The following is a 24,936-nucleotide window of genomic DNA, read 5'->3' as shown; positions in this document are numbered from 1 at the left end:
ACTGGTGAAATGGGAATATTAACTGATTGTTTTGGACCAGGCCTTTGTGCAAGACTGCTGGCCAGTTTTAGAGTTATGCTCTCTGATCTTCCATAACTCAAATATAGATCTGTACTTGTATATGCAAGTTGACTCAGTACTTATGGGGTGCAGGAGGTAATTGGCTCCATCCCGAGCCCAGACTGTGCATCTGGGACCGGTTGATGGGTTTTGAGGGTTCGGGAAAGAATATAGGAGAGCCCTGAGCCTGCCCACCTCATGTGTCCCCAGATGCTGACTTACTTTGGCTGGTGTAGTCGCTGCTGCCGCTGCCAGCGGACGGAGGTTGTAAGGGCACGAACGGGGACGGGCCGGGTCCCAGGGCGGCGATCATCTCCATGACGTTGGGCATCACCATGTGGGTGGGGCTCATGGTACGGCAGCGCTTCAGCACGGGGCCATCCGGCTCCTCCTTGATGTGGATGTCGGGCTTGATGGGCACTGGCTTCCAGCTACACGTCGGGTCGATGGTGATCTCCTCGTAATCGGAGCTGGGCAAGGAAACAAAAGGGGCAGGTCAGGGGAAAGGCCCGAAGAGGCTGCCAATGCCAGAGGGGAAACACAAGGCCCTGCGCAGGAGTCCCTGGCTCCAAGGCTTCCAAGTGTTCGTGCCACTGCGTGGGTAATTCCAGCACAATGGTGTAGCTAAGGGAGGTACAGAGGGGTACACTGCCCTGGGTACCACACTTTGAGTGGGTGTCTTAAAGGTCTCCAAAGGGCACTCCTTGTTTTCGCCAAAACTGGAAGTGCCTATTGGAGGCCTCCAGAAGGCCCTCAGGGGCATGAAAAACAGGAGTTCCTATAAGAGACCTCCGAAAGGCAATTCTGGCATCTGGGGAGGGGTGTTAAGAATGTTTGTGCCCCTTGGTACCAGATGCCTTAGCAACGCCACTGTTTCAGCATAGAAAGAGAAAATGAATGCATGGACTCTTGGGGTAACCACAGAAGGATTAAAACAGGAACACTGCTGATCACAGGTTTGATCATCCTTTCTTAAACCACTCAACAGGAAAGAGCTGGCCTCCTGCCTTTTTTTTATTTTTTGGCCAGCTCTGTTATATGGAGATGAACGAGGTGCTTCTGGACCCCTCCCACTTCAGGATGATCCCCGCACTGTGTGAAACCCAAGGCCGCACTGAGGTCTGGTATGACTGTCTCAGGAGAAGACCTCCTGCAAACAAGCCCTCTTGGCTGGCGCTTCTCAGAAAGCCTGCTTGAGCTGGGTCTTTCCGGTGAAACGATTTGTCCTTGGGAGCATCAGACCCAGGGGTGGGGGAGAGAGTGATGCAGCAAATTGCACACCACGGCCAGGATGCCTCTGCCTCAATGCCCAGCAGGTTTGATCTGGTTCCTTCTTGTTTACGACAAGCACTACTGTCCTTTTTTTTCCCCAACAGTGAAAATGGGGAGTGTGTGCCCTCAGATGGTGAAAGTGAAGTTTTGCATCCTCATTGGACTGCCTTGTGTTTGAGGGACCTTGCCCATTCACAGGCTCTGAATGAGCTTTGATCCCTGGTGTCTCCAAGCAGGGCTGGTAAAAGACCAGGGCAGGAGGTCTGGTCTAGAGGGTAGAGCCTCCGTTTGCCTGAAGATAACATCCGCAGGTCGCCAGTTCGAGGCCACCGGCACCAAGAATGGTGAGACCTTGAAGCAGCTGACAAGCTGAGCCGAGTTATTCCACTGGTGTGAGCGAAGAAGCGTCTTGGCTGCCCTCCATGTGAGAGATGAAGGAGCTGCTTGTCAGCTTGCATGGGAGGAAACTGGAGGCCACAATGTGATACCAGATCAGAAAGATCCATCTGAAATATTGTGGTTCTTGAAAGACAGAACCTTTCTTCAATTGTAAAAATCCCTATGGGGATTTAGAACAGCCTGTCTTTGTAAACTGCCTTGAATGAAGTCTAAGGAGAAATCTGACGACCAAGAAAGGCGGTATATAAATACCTGTATTATTATTATTATTATTATTATTATTATTATTATTATTATTATTATTATTATTATTATTGTTATTATTGTTATTGTTATTGTTATTGTTATTATTATAAGACCAGGTGGCTGGAGGGAAAGTGAGAGTTGTCCACAGAAAATGAGTTTTCTTGGATTTCTCCACAGCTGCAACTGGGTGGCAGCACGTCCCCTACTCACTGCAAAGATAAGTCTTTTGCATTCAACATGAATCCAGATGTTCTCTCTCCAGTAAGAAGTTGCTTCAGTATTTCTGGAAGCTCACAGGGCTAGTTTTTAAATAGCTTTTAAAACATTCTGTGTCTTCTCATTTACAAACATATGGTCTAATGCGTGGACGTAGCAAATTCCCCCCTCCTCCTCCCCCCAAATACGTAGAAAGCTCTGCCCTATTTACGGGCAGATCTGGGTCACCTGTGAACAATAGGTACTTGGCCACCCAACTTCACTACAAAGCAGAGAAATGGATACACGCAGTGCACAGGTGATCTCATCCAAAGAGCACTTGTAAGTTAAGCTCAACAAATGGACAGAGCCCATAGAAAGACCACAGTTCTCTGGAAATATGTTCCTCCCACCAATAATTCCATCAATGGCATAGCTAAGGGGGGGCAGAGGGTACATTGACCCAGATACCACACCTTAAGGGGGTGCTAACCCACACCCTCGACAGCAGATCCCGAAGCATCCAGGAGGAGTTCTGAGGTGCAGAGAGGACTCCTTGTGCCTCAGAAAACCTTAAAGCCTCTGAAAGGCACGATCCCTTGCCTACACCACTGGATTCCATTTTCCATCCACCAGATGTTTTCCAAACTGGGTGTTCACTCACTGCTCCTTCACACTTAAAACCACAGTGATCAGCCAAGAGCTCTGTTGAAGGCCATTTCCCAGAGCTGCCTAGGTGCTCGAGAGTCCTTGCCCTGTATTTCTCCTACTAGAATAGCCTTCCCTAGTTGTGACGTCATATAGGAAAAGGATGTGAGTTGTCGTGTCCAATTCCAGCATTGGCCTTGCCTCTGGCGAGCAGACAGCACCAGCACACTGTGACCCTGACCAATGCTTTGCATTTTACTTATTTATTTAAAGAATTTCTATCCTGCCTTTCCCCTACTGAAGCAAACGCCCAAGGCGGCACACAAAGCCCCGTAATAAAATGTACAATGTGTGCAAAGAATGAGTAAAATCATTAATAAAAATCAATAAAACCGGGCAGGGGGTGGGAAAATATTTGGTCCAGACACTTTCACTGAGGAAAGAGGGCAAAGCAAAAGCAGAGACTTACTTTTGAATATAGATGAGAATCCCCAGCATGTATTGATCCACCTCCAGCCCCTCCAACAAGGCCGTTTTACTGGGAACAAAGCAAAGAACGGGGTGAGGAGGTAGCACTGAAAAGCCAACAGGCTGTGGGCTCGTTCTGCATTATGGATACACTCCGGCTTGGCTTCTTTGCAACTTCTTTTCCCTTCACTGTGCCCCGGGCAAGCCCCAAAAATGAATGCACCTTTCTTGGATTTCAGCAGACACTTGAGACAATGATGGAGAAATACATGCAGCAGAGAGAGGAAGCCCTTGCAGGCGACTGGTCCAGCTGAGCTTCCAGTCTGTACACTGCTAGAGATGACAGACACTGGGGGTGGGTGGGGCTATTGCTTTGCGTCTCCTGCTTGGGGGTTCTCAGGGGAATCTGACTAGGCAATGCAAGAAGTGGGATGCTGGACTAGATAAGGCTTCTGGCCCGATCCAGCAGGGCTCTTAGTACAGATTTAAGTCCTTTGGCTGTTTCACTGCCTTACATTGAGTTCTTGACTAAGCTTCCCGCCTCCAAAACTCGGAATACTCACTTGCAAACTGGACACCTCCACGTTCCTCTTTCACAGTTCAGCTGCAGGTACGACTCCAGATCAAAGCACTGGGCAAAGACAAAAAGGAGAGGTGTGATGGAGAGAAAGCACTGGAAGCTGGCTTGGCGTGGAACTGGTCAACTGAGATTTCGACAACTGACCAGGCACAGGGCTGTCCACTAACAGTCAAGGATTTTTAAAACTATCAGAACAACAAAGAGAGACTTTTAATAATCCATCAGTATGACACTTCTGCTAATAACAAAAACAAAATAGGTCAGTTAGGTCAGCTTGGTCTTCTGCCTTTCCTAACGAGCATCGTTAGTGGTTCCCAAACTGTGTACTGAGGCATCTATGGATGCTACAGCCAATTCACAGAGGCACCATGGGATATCCCTAGTGACCAGCTCTCCCGAGCGCCACCATCTTGAATAGTGCGAGATCTCACAGTATTCAAGATGGTAGCGCCCAGGAGAACTGAGTGATGGCACAGCCGTGACAGGGCTCCGTGACTGTGATAAGTTTGGGGGCAGCTGTTGTGATGATGTTATTCTTTTCAGGAACAAACTGCCACGTCACAGTTGCTTTCTTGGATTCATGGAATTTTTGGCCGTGGTCAAAGACTAAGTCATCATTTCTGATAGGAGAGGGAAAGCAACAAAAAACTTTTGTCAAAAGTTGACAACCTACTGAGAAAAAGAAATGTGGAGTATGACAGAGATGAACATGGGCAAGGGAGCTTGGTAATAGGACCACTCAAGAATAGTGAAATTCTGTGGGTGGGTTTGCCTGTGAAGTCTCATCCAATCAAGAAAAATTCACATTAGATGTTACTGTTGTGGCAGTGTTTCTCAAACTGTGGGTTGGGACCCACTAGGTGGGTCACGAGCCAATTTCAGGGGGGGGCCCCATGCATTTCAGCATTTTATTTTTAATATATTAGACTTAATGCTATCATGGTATGTGACAGCATTTGGGGAAATGTTACAGACCTGTACTTTTAACAAGCTACTATGTATATTCTTTTAACAATGACAGTCAATGGGACTTACTCCTGGGTAAGTTTGGGTAGGATTGCAGCCTGGGATTGTTAAAAATTTCCGTGCTTGAAAATTCATGACATCACTTCCAGCAGGTCCTCACAGATTCTCATTCTAAAAAGTGGGTCCCGGTACTAAATGTGTGAGAACCACTGGCAAACTTCTCAAAAATCAAAACCATCTCATAGGATAGCTTTGGGGCAATGCTGAAGCAATCATTAGAATGGAGGTTACAGGCAGAGGTGGAAAATGTGCCTTTGTAACTAAATCCCGGGTGATTGTCTGCATGGGGTATTCTTGGAAAGAATATTCTATCCTCTCCCATTTGTGCACTGTTAATGCTTGGAGAGAGAAACAGTACCCAAGAAAGGTCAGCGTTTGGTTCCTAATGCAGTTACAGCCACAAGAAAGCCAGTAGCTAAATAATGGGAAACTGATATCATCCCACAAAAGATGAGTGGCGTTGAAAAAAAACTGGTGGGCGACAGTTATGAATGAACCGACTGTGCGGAAACTGTTTAAGGGAGAGAAAAATGAACGCAGTCACAATGCTGGTTCAAAACAGGGCTACATTTCTAAACTCCGGTACTATTCATTATATACGAGACGGCGTGAATAATCCAATTCTAACAGCACTGTAAGGATTTAATAGAAAGAACTTCTATTTTGCTTTGATTTTTTTTTTGAAAAGGAAAAGAGTATCAGTAATGACAATGCAAGATGCGATGACATTCATTTGATGTATCATATATCAGTTTCTATTTAGGGGGCGGGGAACGGTTGTTTACCTCCCCTTATTATATGTGTGTCTAATTGTATACTGAATGATCAATCCACGGGCTTGCCAAGCCTGGAAGCTGCTTGGTCTCCACTGGCAGGGAGAATCTGGAGAGAGGACAAGCAATTGAGCCTTAATAAAAAAAAAGTTCCAATTAGCAGGTCCGGTCTGTCCATGAGACCAACTGAGACGGTTGCCTCAGGTAGCAGATTGACATGAGGGACCCACTTTGCCCCTCCCGTTGCTCCTCCTTCTCTTGCTCCTTGGATACGGAATAGAAAAGAGGGAGAAAAGGAAATCAGACACTCTAGGCTACCACTCTCCTGGGCCTCTCAGTCCCCCTGTTCCTTTTCAAGTTCAAGGGACAAGAGAAGGAGCAGCAGCAGCAATGGATAGCGTCGGTGGTGTAGCTGGAGCGGGGCAGAGCACCCGGCCTGGCAGGGAGCCTCAGTGGCGCCGGCAAGCGGCCCCTCCCTTTGGAGCCATTCCTGGCGGGGGGAGCAAAATGGAATGGCTACGAAGAGAGGGGCTGCTTGCCCGCCCCACTGAGGCACCCTGCCAGGCTGGGTACTCTGCCCCCCCTCCAGCTACGCCATCGCATAGTGTACTACCAGAACATTGCCCCTGGGGCCAGGAGAATTTGGGCAGTCCCTGCCAATTAGTGAAAACCGGCTGAAGGCTTCAGATGCTCTGTACTGCTGGGAAAACATACACAAAGCCATGCTGTGCTTCTTGGACAAGAGCAGGCTACAATCAACCAAGGGCACAGTTGGTGGGGCTCAATGACGCAAGTCTAACGTCCCTGCAGAGTGATGGGAAGTGCAGTTTAGACTGGGCACCCACCTGTATATGCCTGCAATCGTGACCCCGCGCAGGAAGCTGGATTCTCCGGAAAGTGATGGGACACTTGAGGGATACCTTGATGGCTGTCTGCTCCACCCCATCTTCGCCGTTTGGACCCGGAGTTCCGGGGATTGTGCCACTGCTGAAGTTCCGCTTGACTAGGTAGAGAGAGGGAAGCAGTGAGGTGGGGGGGGGGGAGAGCAGCCAGAATGGGAACTGGTGGCTGGAGCTGACCCAGGGAGCTTAAACATGGCGCCAGTTACTGGACCAAGTAGTGTTCCAGCAAGGGTTGACAACTGGGTTGACAAGACTCCAGTTGCAGAGAGCCTGCCCTACCTCCCATGTCATAGCCCACTGAATCCATGTCACTGCCCCCTGTTGTCCCAACCCAAGATCTGCAGAATCCTTATTCGTATGTCAAAAGGGGGCTTGACTTCCTACACTTCTCATCAGGAGGGTTCTGCTGTGACCTCTGCTAGGAAGGATGAAAGATGTTGCAACCTGATGACTGAAAGGCTGCTTGCAACAGGAGGCTCTAGGTTCTTTCTCTGACATTTGAACTCAGGAAGCACCCAGCCGACAGCAGAGATACTATGAGCTGCTTCTAGTTGGGACTAACAATATCAGAGAGGACTATTCCATCCAGGAGGTTGACTCAAGAGCCACAGTGGCAAGGACTGCCCATCTGCTCTTCCTCCTGCTCCCTGTATGGATGGAGCAGAAGAGGAAGGCGAGTATGACACTTTAGCCCACCACCCTCTTCTCCTCCAACCTGTCTCTAATGCGGTGATTTTCAACCTTTTTCATCTCCTGGCACACTGACAAGGCACTAAAATTGACAAGGCACACCATTAATTTTTCTACAATTGTTAAGGCACGCCCAATGACAGCAAGGGCTCACATCCTGTGGCACACCTGCAGACCATCCGCGGCACACCAGTGTGCCGCGGCATAGCGGTTGAAAATGGCTGCTGTAATGCTCTGTTCCCCACTTCCTTTTCAAAAGTCACAGAGCAGGAGCTGAAGAGGCAGGCCTTTGGCACCCCACTCCAAGTCACTGCCTGAAACAACTGCCTCAGTTGTCCCACAGATGTGTCGGCCATGGGTCTTTATTACTGCACGCCTTTTTTCTAGTGATACGAACGTCCCAGAAGACTTGATTCCTCATTTCTACTCCACAGGAAATGAACATCACTGTCTTAAGGAATCAGGACAGAGAACCCCAGTTCCCTGGCCCCATTTCCAGGTAGGGAAGGGTGCACCTACTCACTTTTGGTGATGCAGTGCTCAGCAGGCAGCAGGCGTTTCTTTATCAAGCCTTGCAGAACAGACCGTACAGAGGGCCTGTGAACCAGTTGCAGGACAAAGAGGTGTGACTACAAAGAATAAGAAGAAAAGAGGAGGGGTTACCAACTCCACACAGCAAATTGCTTCTCCCTCTTGCTCCAAGGATTGGGACCTGCTTTCCTGCTCCATGTGTCGGCTGCTGTCACATTGTGAATAAGAGTAGGAACCAGGAGGTCATTAGCCAAAAATTTCAGCTCGGCACAGATTCATTGGTTGGGCATAGACAAGCTGCTCTCTCCCCATCTCGGTCACCCATCTACAATGCTGGGACAATACCATGGGACAATACTCTGCCTAACTTGCAGAGTTATTGTAGGAATTACTGAGGGGGTGTACAGGCAGCGCTCAGGACTTTTTGGTGCCTCAGGCAGCACACAAAGCACTGCTATTCTCCTTATCTGGTTGTGTGCCGACAAGACAGGACAGCCCTGGAAGCACAAAGAATATGGAAGCACATAGAATTTGGCCTTCTGGGTACAAATGTTTTGATTGTTTGGGACACACCACCTAAGAGGTCACACCACCATAGCCCACAGGAGCTTTTAAAGAAGGGGGATTAGATTAATGAGATGCCGGGTGGCTTTTGGAAAAAATAAGAAGGGGAGTGATATGACTAGGGGGTGAAAATCACTCTGGGCTTTTCCCAGGGCAGAGAGAGGCAAACACAACAGTGAACTCCATGCAGCAGAGTGAACAAGGGATCTCTCAGAAACACGAAGAAGGCGAAAAAAAGAACTTACACAGCAGCAAGCAGTCACCGTGATCTGAATGGTGTTCCTCCCCGGCTGGCACACCTGCTTTAGGTAGAGGGGCTTGTGCGACGTCTTGTTGTCCCCTCGCTCAATGGTCAGGGGTGTTGCATTCACGCTGACCTGGACCGAGGCCGGCCAGTTGGTGTTCATCTGTCGGTCCTCGTGGTGGTAGCATTTAAATTGCAGCTCCAAATCAGGCCTATTAAAAGCGGAGAAACGGTTGAGTACTCCTTTTTAAACAAAGATAATGCCTCTGGAAAGGCACAAGTTCCCCAGGAGCAGGTGGGAGGGAGCCAGATCAAAGAACAAGGATCCAGGAGCCCAAGAAGCAAGAATTTTACACTGCAGCAGTAATCTGGCAGGCTCTCACTGGCCAATACCAAAAGTGCAGGTCCATTCAACAAGTTGGAAAAGCGGTCTGAGAATGATGCCTGAAGGTTAAGGAGCAAAAGCCTGAGCTGTATGTCAGGAGAAGGTTGAATATTTAACCTTGCTCAGGCCAAACTCAGGTTGCTAATGCTCCACTCCCCCCCAGCATCCGTAGAAGGAACTCTTGGAGTTGCAAATGTGACTGTCAGATGTCATGGGGCATTTTGGTCTGAGATGCTCTAGGAAGGTGCAGCTTTTGGCACATGGCCTCTGGGGCAGATGAACCAGGGAACACAGGACAGACAACAATTCATTATCAACAGCATAAAATAATGTCCCATCTGCTCTGAAAGTACACCAAATGGCTGCCCAAGATTTCGTCCTGCTTCACATCAAGTTACCGTTTGTTCTGGTTATTGTATATGGGCAAACCATGGTTAGTCACCAAAACTATGGTTACTGCAAACCAGTTTGCCTCCACATTAGCACTGGGGAAACGAAATTATGCACAGGGTTTTTATTTTGTTCTTGTTTAAAGGCAAACTACGAGTTGGATGTAATGGCAAATCAGAGTTGCTGTGAAGCGGAAAGTAAGGAAGAGAATCAGAGCACGTGCGGGAGAGGAGGGAGCGCCCAGCGCCAGGGCACTGGCGGCTATGATGCCGCTCTCGCTAGAGTTGGTGGAAAAATAAGCCTGGGGTGATACAAGGAAAGCAAAATGATCTCACCTGAGCATCAGAGTCTTGTAAACCGAGTCCCTGAGCTGGAAGACATGGTTGCTGACAGCCAAGTTGTGCTGGAGGCGGAAGGGCTCCAAGACCACCCCGTCCCTCACGGGGAAGGTCAACCGCAATTCATCACATGGGTTTCCTGAGGGGGCATGAGGAGAGAATTTGCCGGTGATCGACTGAGGTCTTAGGGCTACCTGCGCTGGAAGGCACTGCAGGTACGCGTACGGAGGCAGAGGGGCCAGCCTGGTCTGGTAGTAGGGGACATACGAAGGGAAAGCGTGCATCTGGCGAGAGACCAAAGGGCCCGCTAACTGCACTGGGAAGGGCAACGCGCAGGCCCAGCTTCTCTCCCAGCCTCCCCTGTTCAGCCAGGGACCGCAGCTTCTTCCTTCCTCGGCATGGTGCACTCTTTCCCAAATATTTGGAAGAGGGACTCTCTGTGCACCTGCCCTTCCAGACTGCACCCACTGCATCCTCAGGTCCTCCGGAAGAGGGGCCCAAAGACCTCTCTCTTTTGAGTGGCCTCCAGATGCCATATGGTGGGTTGGGCTCTGCTGCTCGCTTTTGACGATGACTCTGCCGTTTCAGCTCTTGGGATGCTGATTTTGTGCTGCTATTTGACTATTGCTTTGTTGAGCAAATGCACAAGTATCTATTATATCTATGCATTGAACAAATGCATCCATAAAATCCTAATGGGGTCCTTGCTGCCCTCCAACCCACTACCTTAGCAGTTGGGGCTAAAGGGCTCAACTGTAGCTTCCAACTGCCAAGGATCCCTCAGGCCCCCAACATTCCAGAGTTCCCCAAATCTGCAACTGGGCATCTCCTGGCCCAGTCCAAAGTCAGTTGAAGCCGTCTCGAATCGAGTGGCAAAGCTTGCCTGGGACTGTACCACTTCGCTCCACAGATGGGGGGGATGGGGGCACCAATTGTGCCTCTTTCTAGAGCAGATCAGGCCACCGCATGTCCTGGTTCCATCAAGAGGAGAGGACTGCAGGGCGCTCTCTTGAAATGGTACCAGGGCAATGTTTCTCAATGTTTGTCCCCCTGCCATACCACTTTGCATGATCCACCTATTGGAAGTACCACTGGAAGTAACTGGTGATGATGTCATCGCTAGTTAATTCCAGATTGGGAGGCTAGATGGAATACAACAAACCCCAGTAAGAGGCTCATGGTGGAAAGAAGGGCTTTTTCAATTGTGAAAAAAGTGCACACTTGAACTCTGCCCACTGAGCCAAATCGCCTAGTGCAGCTTGTTGGGTTGCTTTGCTGGTCTCACTGCCAGGTGGTGGGGGTCTGGGGGTCACGCAAGTACCACTGGACACCACTTCAAGTACCACCAGCAGTACAGGTACCACTGGTTGAGAAACACTGTACTAGGGTCAGCGCCCTGGTCAAATGCATCCAGGTCATTGACATCCTGTATATTTGCATCCATTTTTTATTTTTTTTTTGGTGTCTCGGTTATTTGTGTCCTACTATAACTGGGCGACAAAGAAACTATAACTAGGCAACAACCCCAAGATATGTATGCCAAGTCACTTATCCCAGTCCTAAACCTAACCCTAACCCTGCCTTTGCATTTTAAAAATTTAAAAAGTACATCTAATACGAATATACATATATTGGGATACAAATGTCTGGGATGCCAAAAAAAAAAAACACAAAAAACAATGGGTGCAAATGTCCAGGGATGAAAATGACGGGGACGCATCTGGCCAGGACACAATGGTTCTGTCACCCCTTGAAATGCATTCAGAAACTTCAGCTGGGCCAGAACTGGGCGACACAGCTTCTTTTGGGAGCCAGTACTTGACGCAACTCTACCACTGGTTTCTGGGATCAAATTAAGGTGTTGGTTTTAACCTTTAAAGTCCATAACAGTTCGGGGCTAGAATATCTGGGAGAGCGTCTCTTCCCACATGAATCTGCCCACCATCTTCACTGGTTGCCTGGGACTCTGCGACTCATTCCCCTACCATCAGAGGTTTGATCAAGTTTAACCCAGGACAAGGCCTTATCGGTTGCAGCCCCAGCTCGGGGAAGTCTCTGTTCTGGGAGGCTGGCATAGCCTGTTCATTATTTATGTCATTCTGTGCTTTGAGCTGTCCTTTTGGGACTGAACAGCACGGCATCAATCTCTTAATAAATAAACGTAAAAGAGAGAGCTAGGCTGAACCTTTCAACTTTCACATGCTATTTTTTATATAGAGGGAAAGAGTTTGTGTTTTCTGTAGAGAATATCCAGGTTGGTCCACCTTTCGCCTGAAGCCATACTTCCTAGAGAACCCTTTGCCATTTTATTTCCGATAAAACGTATAAACCGATCCCCTGCTCTGCCAAAGGACTCCTAATAATCAAATAAAAAATATCCTCAGGGGTAGGAAGAACATAGGACATTCCTTTTGCCTCCTGCGTGAACTGGGGAGTAAAAAAATGTATATACTGTTTTACAATGCAAAAGCTCTCATAACAAAAAGGAATCAAAAGATGGCTCCCTGACCAGAAGGGCTTGCAGTCTAAAATGGGACAGAAGGGGGATACCAGCAACAGCCGCTGGTATCAGGTGTCAACAGAGTATGGTGGTATCATCCCGCTGGTATCAACAGAAGGATGGTGTCCTGGGCTGAAAAGAAGCAGTTGCTCTCCCCACTGCTAAATACAAGAAGTCCCCAGCCCTTCAGCCCCGCAAGTAGCTTCCACTGTTCACATATGTACTGTCAACAGTGGGGCTGCAAGGGCAGTCGTATGCCACGGCCTTGTGGATCAGCTCAAGTTAAAACATCTCTAATGATAGAGAAACGCATTCGGGTTAGGGCTCCAGAGAACCTCCCAAGCAAGAGGATTCCATAAAAGTATGCAGCTAGTGGCATAGCTAAGGCATCTGGTACCCAAGGACACAACAATTTTTAAAACCCCTCTCCAAATTTTTAACACTCCCCCCATACAACATTTTTGGTGCCTCTGAAAGGCACTTCCAGTTTTTGTTGAAAACCAGAAGTGCCTTTCGGAGGCTTTTAGGACACCCCTCAAGGCATGGTACCTGTGGCAATGTACCCCCCTGCCCCCCTCAGCTATGCAACTAACAGCAGCCATGGAGAAAGAATGCAAAAAGGCAAAGATGGCAACAGATCTTCAACTGATGCTGGGGATTGCAACAAGACACCAAAAGAAAAAGGAACGTCATCTAAGATAGCACACAATTTAAGCATGCTTTTCTGGGTCAGAACAGACCAAGGGGCAGAGATGGGATTACTGGCAGTGCTTCCTAGGAATGATGTAAGTGTATGGAAGCGAGCAAGACAGTAACTCAAATGGGCCAGCCTGCCAGACTGGCGGCAGACATCTAAACTGAAGCGTCTCACAAGCGCGTGTGCACAGAGAGCAAGATCTCTCCAAGATTGCCTACAGCACTTGCCTGAGATAAGGATAATCAGGAGGGGCATTCAAGGCCACAACCCCTCCAGCTCTTCAGATCCACGTGTAAACCCCCACCAGCCCTCAGTCGATGACCCTGTGTGTCAATGGCAAGCCAATCACAGTCCCAGGGCTTTAATCCAAACACTTACCAGAGGGAGAGGGGTGCAAAGAATTGATATTGGACTTGATGTCTGGAAGGAAGGGTGACTTCACATCTTGCCCCGGAGACATATATGGAGGGATGCTACTTCCCGGTGTCATTGGAGGGGTGGGGTTACCAGGTAGAGGAGAGCTGGGGTAACCGGGCATGGATCTTGCAGGCTGAAAGCAGAACCAAACATGAGGCTAACGGTACACCAGTTAGACACACATTATTTGAAGGGAGAGGCTTATGTGGTTAACAGAGGCATTAAATGATATGATGTGGTTGAAACAGGGCAAGCAAGAACTGTATTCGCTACTGAACAGGGACTTGGAAACAATAAGCAAACACAGGAACAGCCTCTGATTAATACAGAAGGAAGCTACAGTTTCACCAGAGCGCTCACTTGGCTTCTCCATCACAGTGAGGCACCCCAGTTTAATTCTGAAGCCAGCAAACAGTAAGACTCACCCCGTTCATCACAGCCTGTCCATAGCTGTTGAAGCTGCCCCCGTTGAAGCTGGCATTTTGACCATTGAACTGATCGGAAGGCTGGAAAGGGGAAAACCCAAAGAACGTTGATGGAGTCATCTACATCCCCTGGCCCATTCTCACTCTCAAAACAGGCATGACTGTAGTCTAATCCAGAGTCAAAATTAAGAAGGCAAGGGAGAAGGTAGAAAGCCCTAAATGCCCCCCCCAACCGAAGGGCCCTTGTAACCTTGTAAAAACAATTGCTATCCCAAAAGGTGAGGGGCCACCCCTCCCCCCCAAATTCAAATGCCAACCTAATTTATCACACATCAGAGGGCCGAGTGAGAAAACTCTCAACACCTTCAGGTCAGTCTCCATTTCTTATAGCTGACTCAGTGACCCAGAGAAGACAGTTTCAGCACTGACAGACCCCCGCCCCCAAAAGATTCAGGATTTTTGTTCCTGTTTCTGCCACTGGTTTACAGTTTCACCCAGGAAGAAGTCCTCTTCTTTGGTCCCTTTTGCACAACAGTGATAAGCTATCATTTGGTGAGCTGGCGATGGTGGGTGGGTGCGTTAATTTCTTAGGATCTCTATGGGCAGCATGCCCAATGATCCCCCCTTTCCACTTGCCGCTGCTCCTCATCCTGTCCCCTAAGTTAAAAAGGAAAAGGGAAATGGAATGGAGCAGAAGACAAAGCATGGAGGTCTAGAGCAGGGGTGTCAAACTCATTTCATATAATCGGCCAAATGGTGTCTGCTGAGACTTAGAAGTGATATCATGAAGCAGGAAGTGATGTCATTATGCAGATGACAGTCAGAAATAAGCAGCTTGTTCTCACATAGAAACTCATTAGCTGAAAGAGAAAATATGCAAACCTTGATCATATTTTCAAGATACGGGAGTGCCCAATCATCACGCTGGCTGCCTTTTTAGCAGTGCTGCTTCTGCCAAGGTATTGCTTCACAGCTCAGCAGCTGAGAGCAGCTGATGGTGGTCCTGGGAGAGCCGAGATATCACAAGGGCTGGGTAAAAAGTTTCTGTGGGCCATACCTAGCCGTTGGGCCTTATGTTTGACACCTCTGGTCTGGAGCATTGAACTAGCTCACTATGCTCCTCTCCTTCACATTTCTTTTTCCCATGCCATTCCTCTCTCCAGGGAAGGGGGGAGGAGTCAAGTGGACAAAGAGAGAGGCAGCCATCACCACCTTGCATCTTGAATGCATCAACACTGCAGCACAGGTGGAAGGGGCAAAGGCACTGGAGCCAGCAGTGACAAAGCGGTCCCTTGCCACAGATTAAACTACAGTGGGATGCATCCGGCCTCCCCGTGGCTCACTCTGAGGGCAGAATGAAAATGGCTCAGACCAACAAAGCTGGATTCTCACCGGGCATATTCATCATTACTACTGAGAATTCTCTCTCTCTCCTCTTACAGGTAGAATAATTCCCCCCCACACACACACACATATCCACAGAGAGCCTTGGAAGCTGTTACCATAGAAACTGGGTACCTTATAGTATGGGCCACTTGTGCCAGAGGCAGAGAGATACTGGCTCATTCCCTGCTGCATGGACATCCGGTGGCCAGGGTAGGAGGGGGACGGAGCTGATGGCTGAAGTGCGCTGGGGGCATATTGTCCGGCTTGGGTGGGGTACTGACCACCTTGCATGTACTGTTGCCCTGGGTAGCCCTGGAAGAGACAAGAGAGACGGGAGAATTTAACCATGCCTCCACATTTGGGTTACTGCATTGCCTTCCTTCCACATCAGTGTTTCTCAATCAGTGGTACCCGAACCGCCAATAGTGCTTGAGGTGGGTGTCGCGGTTCATGTGGGACATCATCGACAGTCACTTCCAGTGGTACTTCCAATAGGTGGACCATGCAAAGTGGTACAGCAGGGGACAAACATTGAGAAACACTGTTCTACACCAACTGAAACTCATCCAAACGACTTAAGAACAAAAGAAAAGTTCTGCAGGATCAGGCCATCTGTGACCCAACAGATTCCTCCACAGACAGCCCACAAGCAGGACAAAAAAACCTACTTCTCTCCAGCTGTTGCTCCCCTGCAACTGGCATTCAGAGGCAGACTGTACCAAACCTGGAGCTAGCAAGTAGTCATCATAACTATTAGTTATTGTTAAGATTTGTCTCTCCGTTAAATTGTCTGACCCCCTTTTAAAATAGTCTAAGCCCATGGCCATCAACAACTCTTGAGGAAAAGGACAAATGGAAGCCATGGGCATTCCTTGCATGGCAACACCAACACAGCATTTTAAAGTCAGACACAAGAGCTTTCATCCATCGTGTCTTGCAGACATGTCATAGTGGCCCTCCGAGAGTGAAGTCTGATCAGAACTTAGCCAAGGTTGCAGTAAGGATTTTACCACCTGGGCAAGTCTCATTGGTCTGTGTTGCGGCAATGACGGTGAAGAATTAGGATTAATTTGTCACCACCATTGCCACAGAATAAGCCTGCAAATAGGCTTCTAATCTGTGTTTGGTCAGATTTAATCACCAGTTTACCATCCACCATGGTTTCATCATTCTTAGTTCCCAGGAAAACCAGAGAGAAACAAGCTGGGCACATACATTGCCCATCAATATTACCGATAATATGTTTGAGACCCTAAAACAGCTCAAGAAGCTGAAGGTTGCCCCGAGTTCCTAAAACATCCCCTACTCTATGCTCACCTCACTAGAGTAGCTTCTCTTGACCCCCTGCCTGGGGATCTGCTGGCCTTGTGGAGGGCCAGGGTATCCATGCTGGGGCATCCGCTGTCCAGCATACAAGGCGTTCATGGTAGGAGCCCTCGCGGTGTTCATGCTCATGGAAGAAATTCCGGAAGTTCCCATCACGCCGCCCATATTGGCAGGGTTCATTCCAGGAGGGACAGCTGGCCCCCGGGGCCCCGAGTGAGGAAGGAATTGGTTGTTGAAGGGCTGCCCGGCCCCCATCTTCAGAGAGAAGAAAGAAGGAAAATCTTAGTACAACACAACACCAAACCAGTAGATACTGAGGAAAGCAACTGGAAGAATGGCATATGCTTCAATGGATTCCCAGGGCTCATCCCTACCAATGAACAGGGACAGGACCACTACACCCTGGACAACTGGGCTCCAATCAAATGTGTCCCAGTATTGGACATTTGCATCTGTCCTTTTTTGCGCCCTGGACATTTGTGTCCCAGTATATGCATATTTATATTAGATGTATATGGGGCAGGAGGTCTGGTCTAGAGGGTAGAGCCTCCATTTGCCTGAAGATAACATCCACAAGGTCGCCAATTCGAGGCCACTGGCACCATGCGACCTTGAAGCAGCTGACAAGCTGAAGCTGAGTTATTCCATCTGCTCTGAGCATGGGAGGATGGAGGCCAGATCAGAACGAAACATCTGAATTGTTGTGGCTCTTGAAAGATAGAGCCTTCTTTCAATTGTAAAAATCCCTACAGGGATTTAAATTAGCCTGCCTATGTAAACCGCCTTGAATAAAGTCTTGAATAAAGACCAAGAAAGGCGGTATATAAATACCTGTATTATTATTATTATTATTATTATTATTATTATTATTATTATTATTATTATTATTATTATTATGTAATTTTAAATTTTTAACAAACAAAGGTAGAGTTAGAGTTGGGATAAGAAGCTTAGGATATATAACATGTGGTCTTTTGCCCAGTTGTAGTGGGTTTCCAAAGTGGAGATCGCTGCGCATTGGTAATGCAGTCCCTGGCATGAAGGGAGCTTACTACTCCACCCAGGGGCGCTCCCGTTCATGCCACAGATCGCCCCCAACTTTTGCACTGGCCACATGTGCGTGCCCGGAAATCCAGGCACAAAGTTAGCTGGGGCAAAAGACCTTGGAAGCAACTGGCGAGCGCGAAGGTTGGGGGTGATCTGGAACAAGAGACTCACTTGCAGAACGGTAAGTACTGTTCATGCAGGGGAGGATTAGATAGGGCGCCGGATCTGGCCCGCGGGCCAGAGCCTGGAGAGCCCTGTGTTAAAGGACGCCCTGATCTGCCATTCAAAGAGGAGAATTCTCCCCATCTCCACCTTAGACTTGTATTTTATTGGATACATCACAGATGGAGAAAGGTTTCCCCCTTCCTCTGTGCTTCACTGCCTCTTTCTCACCTCTCAACAAAGCCACCAGCCTTTGACCTTTCTGCAATCAAACTAAACAGATGACACCCCTTCAGCATTTTCCAGTCATCGCCCGATTCACATTTATTCACCCCCAAATGGTGGGAGGCTTCACCGACTGAATCACAGGCTGCTTCTTACCGCTCCGTACTGGCTCAGTTCCTGACTCTGCTTCTCTTGCAGGGCAGCCACTGTGGCAGTGGCAGTGGCTGTGGCCGTGGCGGCGGCGGCGGCAACAGCGGCGGCGGCGGCTGCCTGGGTGAAATCTGCAGGGGGTCTCCCTGTATGCGAAGGGATGCCCATTCCCCCAGGGCCGTTTGGGCTGCCTGCATAGCTGGAGAGAGGAAGAGGTTAAGCAGCAGGGCTCACTGCATTCCTTGTAAACAGAAATAGGATGAAGAAATAAAATGTCGACTCCCTTAGTTTAGAGCACACAAGCCCTGGTGATCATACAGAGACACTTCTCCAACACATCTGTAACTTCCCCTTTGCTTTTTTGACAACAGTTAGATAATAATAATAATAATAACAACAACAACTTTATTTTTACCCTGCCTTTCTCTCTTGAAGTTCTTGAAGGGACTCAAGGCGGCTTACAACAGGTTAAAACAGATTAAAAACATAATTTAAAACAAAATAAAAACATATTAACACATATCATAAAAACAGCAGTCAGATAAAAAATAGTCGGGTAAAAAGAGCATAGAGCAGCAAATCATAAAAGAATCAGGCCTGTAAAAAATATTAAAAGATGTTGAAAAGATGTTAAAAAGGCTGAGAACTCAGAAGGTTTGTTTAAACAGAAGGGTTTTCAGGCCTCGCCAAAAAGTCTCAAGAGAGGGAGCCATTCTTAAGTCAAGGGGAAGGGAGTTCCATAGCATTGGTGCCACTACTGAGAAGGCCTTATTTCTTGCCACCGCCCCACGTACCTGCCTAGGCGGCGGCACTTGTAAAAAGGCCTTCTCTGATGACCTAAGAGGACGAGCCGGATTGTACGGGAGTAGGCAATCTTTAAGATACCCTGGCCCAGAGCAGTATAGGGCTTTAAAGGTCAAAACCAGCACCTTGAATTGGGCCCGGAAACGAAGGGGTAGCCAATGCAGCCGCTGGAGAAGCGGACAGACAGTCGAACTGCCCACCTCCAGTAACTACATGGGCCGCCGCATTCTGCACTAGTTGCAGTTTCCGAACCGTCTTCAAGGGCAGCCCCACATAGAGCGCGTTACAATAATCTAACCTCAACGTCTCCGTGGCATGGATCACCATGGCCAGGTCTGCACGATCTCATAGTTGTGTGTCCATGCCCAATCCAAGGTGCTGAATTCTTTTTCAAGCCCAACAACTTGGTTACTTCAAAGACTGCCTCCTCTCACATGTATCTCCCCATGTGCTTTGGACATCCTCTGTGCCCTTGGTCCATGTCCTGCCTCAGTGAGGCTTCACAGGTAGGGATGAAGGGCAGGGCCCTTTCAGCAGCTGCACCCAAATTGTGGAATTCCCTCCCCTGGGAAGCCCAGACACCGGAGACTTAAGAGTTCAGCGAAGACCTGTCTGTTCCGGTAGCCTTTTTCATGTTTAATTTGCTCCTGCTGCTGCTAGCTTTTGTCCAGCTTGAGTCATTACTGCAACGCTTTTTAAAATTGTTTTAACTTTTTTGGGTGGCTGCTGCAGGGAGTAGAACAGAATGTTTTAAAATTAATCAATTGTTAATTTTGCGCAAGCAGAGGGCACATAACCTGAATCAGGTTAGTTCAATGTAGGGAGTTGGCCTGATTTTCTAGAAGTGAGACAGGAAGATGACCCTGTTTCCTGATCTCCAGACAGTCATTGCGAGGTTCTGCTTTTTTTTTTTTAGTCCTCCCTCCCCTGGTGGCTCCTGGAATTTTGGTAACCCTACAAAAGAGCATCGATATTGGGCAAGAGCTCCAAGTGTCCCTTCGGTCGAGGGGGGAAATGGTCCCAAAGGAGTTGGAGGCCTAAACAGGGTAGTAGGATGGATCCTACAAGTGTCTGAGATGACGCAAGCTGGTCTGGTGACTATGAGTTGGTGGCTGTCCTTATTCTCTCTTTTTCTCTCTCTCACTCTTTCCCCCTCTTGTGCATCAGAGATGACAGGAAGAAGGGGGATGACTCTTCACACAGCCGGCAAATTGCATCTGATAGCTCAGCTCGTCATGCACCCACTACTATTATTTGTGTGCTCTCTCATGACACACTGGGCTGATTCACAGGTTAACCTCCCAGTGATATTAAGATGAAACCTCCTCTTTCTTTCTTTCCTTCTTTCTTTCTTCCTTTCTTTCCCAGCTCCACTTGGTCTGTTTCACAACCCTGCAGAAGGCAGCAAACGCCCACAGGCAACAAGAACCAGCAGAGGAGGATGAAAAACGCTCTTAGATGCGGCTTCCTTGCCGCTTCTCACTATGTTCCCAGAGGAGGGCGAGGGGGAGGAACTGTCCACTCACCATCGTTAGAGAATAACAGGACCTCATTTGCTCTGGTAGCAGCTGCTTTTCCCTTACTATTAAAGGGCAAATTCTCTACACACAGCTGCCTCCAGACCTGAGTAAATAAGATACTGAAGATGCACCCAGAATGGCCTCTTGATTACGCTGCACAGAGGCTATCATAGAACCACAGAGTTGGGAGGAACCCACAAGGTCATCAGCTCTGGCCCCCTGTTTGTAGCAGAAAATTCTCCTACAAGCAGAGGTTCCCAAACTTTTTGGATAGGGACCCACTTTTTAAAATGACATTCTGTTGAGGCCCACCTAGCTTTATGAGACTTAAAAAATGGTCACCTAGAAAGAAACAATTTACTTACAAGTAATATTTTATTCTTTTATTTATTTGCCAATAAATAAAACACAATCCATTTCTCGTAATGAGGCAGCCCTAATGAATAGCCTCAAGGCTTGAGGCCAAGGCTTGGTTATGTGACCCAGCCTTCACCTGCCCCCAAGACCTGTCATTGATGGACTTGGGAGAAAAATACACCAGGAAAAAACACCCTCAAACTTTTATCTCCCTACATTTACACAAGTTTCACGGTTTGAGGCAACTAGTTTTCTGATCTTTCCATCACCTGTGTTTTCATTGGAGGCTCTGCGGGACCCACCAGAAATTGGGTCAAGACCCACCAAGTGGGTCACAACCCACAGTTTGAGAAATGCCGTCCTCGAGCATCTAGGTCAGGTCTGGGCCACAAGAGTGCATCAACAGACATGCCTGGTGGCTGCCCAGGCGCAGCCCAAGACTTCCTGCTACCTAAAGTGGTGAAACAAATATTGACCCCCTTACCTGGTGGCACACCAGCTACTGCCATTGCTCCTCCTCCCTTGATTTGGAAGGGAAGGAGGCAGGAGAGGAAGAGAGGAGAGTGGTGGGCTAGAGTGTCTCTGATGCTGTTGCTAGCCCACCAATCTTATCTCCTCCACACTTCCCATTCTGCTCCTTTCCCCTCTTACTTTTCAAATCCAGGGATTGGGAAGAAGAGTGGCCATGGCAGGCATTTCACCAACCTGCTATCACGGACGGGCTGGCCACGCGGCTGCCTCACAACTGCAAAACTGCCTGGACTGGTCCCAAAGTCCATGATTAAATGTTTTCCAGAGCATCACGAGACCTCCTTGTTTGGGCTGGATGTTAACGGCCGGGGTTAAGTGGCTATTGGGGGATTTTTAACATTCAAAGAACGTTTTGAACGAGCATTTCAATTCACTGGCTTTCATCCAGAATGAGAGAGAGAAAGAGAGGGTAAGACATTTGAAAGTGACAAATCAAAGAAAGAGACTAGCTCCTGACAGCTCGAGTGAGCCAAGCCTCATGGGAAAGCCACCCTACCACCAGGCGCAGAGGTAAAATCCCTTCTGTGCCCCAAATATAGGAGCAATAAGAAATAATAACATGCCACAATTATATCCCACTTTGGTGCTGCAAATGCTTCTTGCAGGGCCTAGGAGAGGGGGATAAAGGGGGTAATTTGTACCTGGGCCCAGGGTCAAAAGGGGGGCCCAGGAGCCAAAGTAAGGGGCCCAGAAATTTCCTGGGATCTGACATTTTCCTATCTACTCAGACTTGTCCATACGGAATGCTGGGCACATTACTGTGACTGGGGATGCTGGAACACTACTGACGCCGCTTGAGTAGACCTGGGCTCCAAAGACTTTCCCAGTGGTCTCTACCCTCCCCTCACCCAGCTTTCCCCTCCCTGCCCCTATTCTGCTCGCCCATCACCACCCTCCCCTGTTCTGTTTCACCCCTCCCCCTTTGCAAAGGGGCCCAGAAGAAACTTTGTGCCCCCTGATAAAATTCCTCTCCAAGGCCCTGCTTCACGCGCATACCCTGGTAGCAATGCTTACAACAACTCTGCAAGGTAGATCACCGGTGTGATCATGCCCACACTGTAGACTAGTGGCATGAGATTGGGGGCTGGGCTGAGAACATCTAAGAGATTCATGGGAGGAGTAAGATCTGAACCGGGGACTTCCTCATTCCCTGCTAGTTTTCCTGGCCACTGGGCTGCACCAGCAATCAGTCAGAAGCCTAAAAATACACCAGCTTCCAGGTACTCAGGTAGCAGGAAGGATAAGCTTCTTTTGCAGCAGAGAAACCTGACTGAGAGTTCAGTGGCCCCATCTGGTTCAGTACTGTCAGCACTCACTGGGAGTGGCTTTCCAGGGTTTCCAACAGGACTCTTTCTCCAGCCTTATGCGGAGATGCCAGGGACTGAATGCGCTTGCAAATCACAGAGCTGTGGCCCCTCCCCAGGTCAACACGGGAGCCAACTGAGCGCCGACACTTACCTTGCAGTGAAGCCTGGCCCTCCGGGGTAAGAGTTGCGACTATACATCGCCTGCTGCACATAGCCCTTGCCGGTGGATCCCTCTGGGAAAGGCTGCTGTCCCATAAACTGAGGTGAGTTCATGCCAGAGCCACTGCTGGCCATGCTGGGCATCATGGGGTTGCCAGAGGTGTTTCCCCCAGGGCCCATGGGGTTGCCAAAAACCTGGAAAAAAAGGTGTGAGCCCAAGAGAAGCAGTGTGAGAAAGCATCGCAGAACGTTCGAGTGCCAACTTCATTAAAAGCACAGATCTTTCCCCAGTGCACCACCTAGCCTGACGGGCAACAGCATGAAGACAGAGTTAGGGGTTGCCACCGTTCTTTTTCTGTCTCTGCTCCTGTGCTTTTAACTTCAGCCTGATACTCTGGATTGTGCAGATGAAGCTTTTCCCCACGCACAGAAAAGCTTCACTAGCTGCATTTCCAGGGCTGGACCATCTATGAGTGGGCAACTCAGGCAGCAGATTAACCGTGGGCACCCACCGCTGACCACCCACTCGCCTCCACTATTCCTCCTCTTCCAACTCCCTGGACTGGAGAGGAAAGAGGACAGAGTGGAGGAGACCATGTGGGAGAAACAGAGCGACACTCCAGCCCACTGCTCTTTTCAGAGTGACACTCTAGCCCACCGCTCTCCTCCACACTTCTTCTTCCTGTTCTCCTTTTCCTTTTTCAATCCAGGGAGTGGGCGGAACAGAGACTGGTTGTTGCCTCATGCACCAGAAAGTCTTGTGTTGGCATTGAAGGTGGCAGTCCTGTACGCAAAAAGGCAGAGAGTGTGTGCAGCAGGGAGACTACCAGGAAACTGCCAGTAGTGTAGCTATGGGGAGGGGGGCTATAAGTATTGCAGGTACTGCAGAGCACTGTGTAAGCAGCCCTTCCCACCTGCTGTTGGAGCTAAAGTGGCTCTGATGTCGAGTGGGAGAGGCTGCTTACATGGCGCATTATGGCACCTGCAATATTTACCACGCTACGGACCCCTATAGCTACTGTCAGGGTGTCAAACCGGATCTGAATTGAAATCCAAAAACCAGTTCAGAGAGTTTGTTTTCCCCATGACCTAGAACGAAGCCAGAATCTCAAACCTGTCAGCGACCTTGTCCTGAACCAAACTCCAAAACACAAAAAAGTGATCGGTCGTTCAGTAATCAGGTACTTGGCTTGACTCCATGGATGAGTCAAATGGGGAGAGTAAGCAAAAGAGGAACGGAATTGGGAAGGTGAATGGAGATACATGGGTACTGATAGGAGGACATTAGCCTCGGCCCCCAACCTTGGTCCCCACTTCATTGATAAGGCTGATCAAAAATAGAAAATTGGGCTGCTTTCGGATCATCATTGGCTGTACTGCATCATTTCAAGCTCTTTATACATTTTCATAAGCAAGCAAACAAAACTCTTTGATTTGTACTTCCAGACATTAAGGTTAGTTGCAAACAGCATGGCTCTATAGCAGTGTTCTTCAGCCTTGGGGTCGTGAGCCCAGTGGAGTGGCGAAGCCTCAGTTGTGGGGTCGCAGCAACTTACAGGAATGAAAATGGTTAAAGACCACTGGACTAGAGCACCACCAGGTAAAGGGGGAGGCATCTGGTGTATCCCTTCAGGTACCAGGAGACAGTGTCCCAGTTCTGCTCAGATTCTTAGCAATTGTGCTAAAATAGCTTTCACTTAGTGTCAGACTTCAGGGTAATTTTTTCTGCTCTCCTCTCATAAGAATATTTGAGCACAGTGAATAGTGCTGGGAGGGCGTTACAGGGGTGGGGAGTACGCAATAACAGGGGCAGGATGGGTGGATAGGGTCCCAGGAAGGGGGGAGGGGAAGCAGTGGGTCCCCAGTCTCAAACTTTATTTATTGGGGTCGTGGCACGAAAGAGGTTGAACACCACTGCTCCATACTGCTGGAATAAATTCATAGAAGTATCTCCTTAAGCCATTTCTGCCCCCAATGTTGTATATATGCAACAGGGACCAGATATGTACACCTGTGGTCAAGCAAAAATGGGTTAAGGTCACTGGTAAAAGGAGCCAAATGAAGAATATTTTTTTTAACTAAGGAACTTTGCAACACTTTGACACGACAGCTCAATTCTAAAAGTTCGGCAAGTAGTCTTTGCAAGGCTAGATTTAAGGGAAGTGTTAGTTCAGGTTTACTAAAGGCTTTTATAGCACAATCCTATGTGTGT

At 48.6% G+C, this 24,936-nt stretch overlaps 1 protein-coding gene across 4 annotated transcripts in view; it reads right to left on the bottom strand.

The window, feature by feature from the left end:
- Positions 1 to 24,936, bottom strand: part of ZMIZ2 (zinc finger MIZ-type containing 2) — a 95,692-nt gene that overhangs the window by 5,047 nt on the left and 65,709 nt on the right. For all 4 annotated transcript variants that reach the window (XM_066639763.1, XM_066639765.1, XM_066639764.1 and 1 more), the window contains 13 exons: positions 22,717 to 22,919; positions 18,053 to 18,245; positions 16,454 to 16,717; positions 15,269 to 15,448; positions 13,751 to 13,831; positions 13,287 to 13,458; positions 9,709 to 9,850; positions 8,600 to 8,810; positions 7,783 to 7,888; positions 6,513 to 6,670; positions 3,852 to 3,919; positions 3,290 to 3,358; positions 283 to 530 (listed from right to left, as the gene is read on the bottom strand). In XM_066639763.1, coding sequence (XP_066495860.1) covers positions 283 to 530; positions 3,290 to 3,358; positions 3,852 to 3,919; positions 6,513 to 6,670; positions 7,783 to 7,888; positions 8,600 to 8,810; positions 9,709 to 9,850; positions 13,287 to 13,458; positions 13,751 to 13,831; positions 15,269 to 15,448; positions 16,454 to 16,717; positions 18,053 to 18,245; positions 22,717 to 22,919 — 2,095 coding nt within the window. The remainder of the gene's footprint in view (positions 1 to 282; positions 531 to 3,289; positions 3,359 to 3,851; positions 3,920 to 6,512; positions 6,671 to 7,782; positions 7,889 to 8,599; positions 8,811 to 9,708; positions 9,851 to 13,286; positions 13,459 to 13,750; positions 13,832 to 15,268; positions 15,449 to 16,453; positions 16,718 to 18,052; positions 18,246 to 22,716; positions 22,920 to 24,936) is intronic.

The sequence above is a fragment of the Tiliqua scincoides genome, chromosome 11 (assembly GCF_035046505.1).
Source record: "Tiliqua scincoides isolate rTilSci1 chromosome 11, rTilSci1.hap2, whole genome shotgun sequence".
Lineage (NCBI taxonomy): Eukaryota > Metazoa > Chordata > Lepidosauria > Squamata > Scincidae > Tiliqua > Tiliqua scincoides.
Note: the sequence above shows the minus strand (reverse complement) of the source record. Positions and strands in the feature narration are given on the sequence as shown.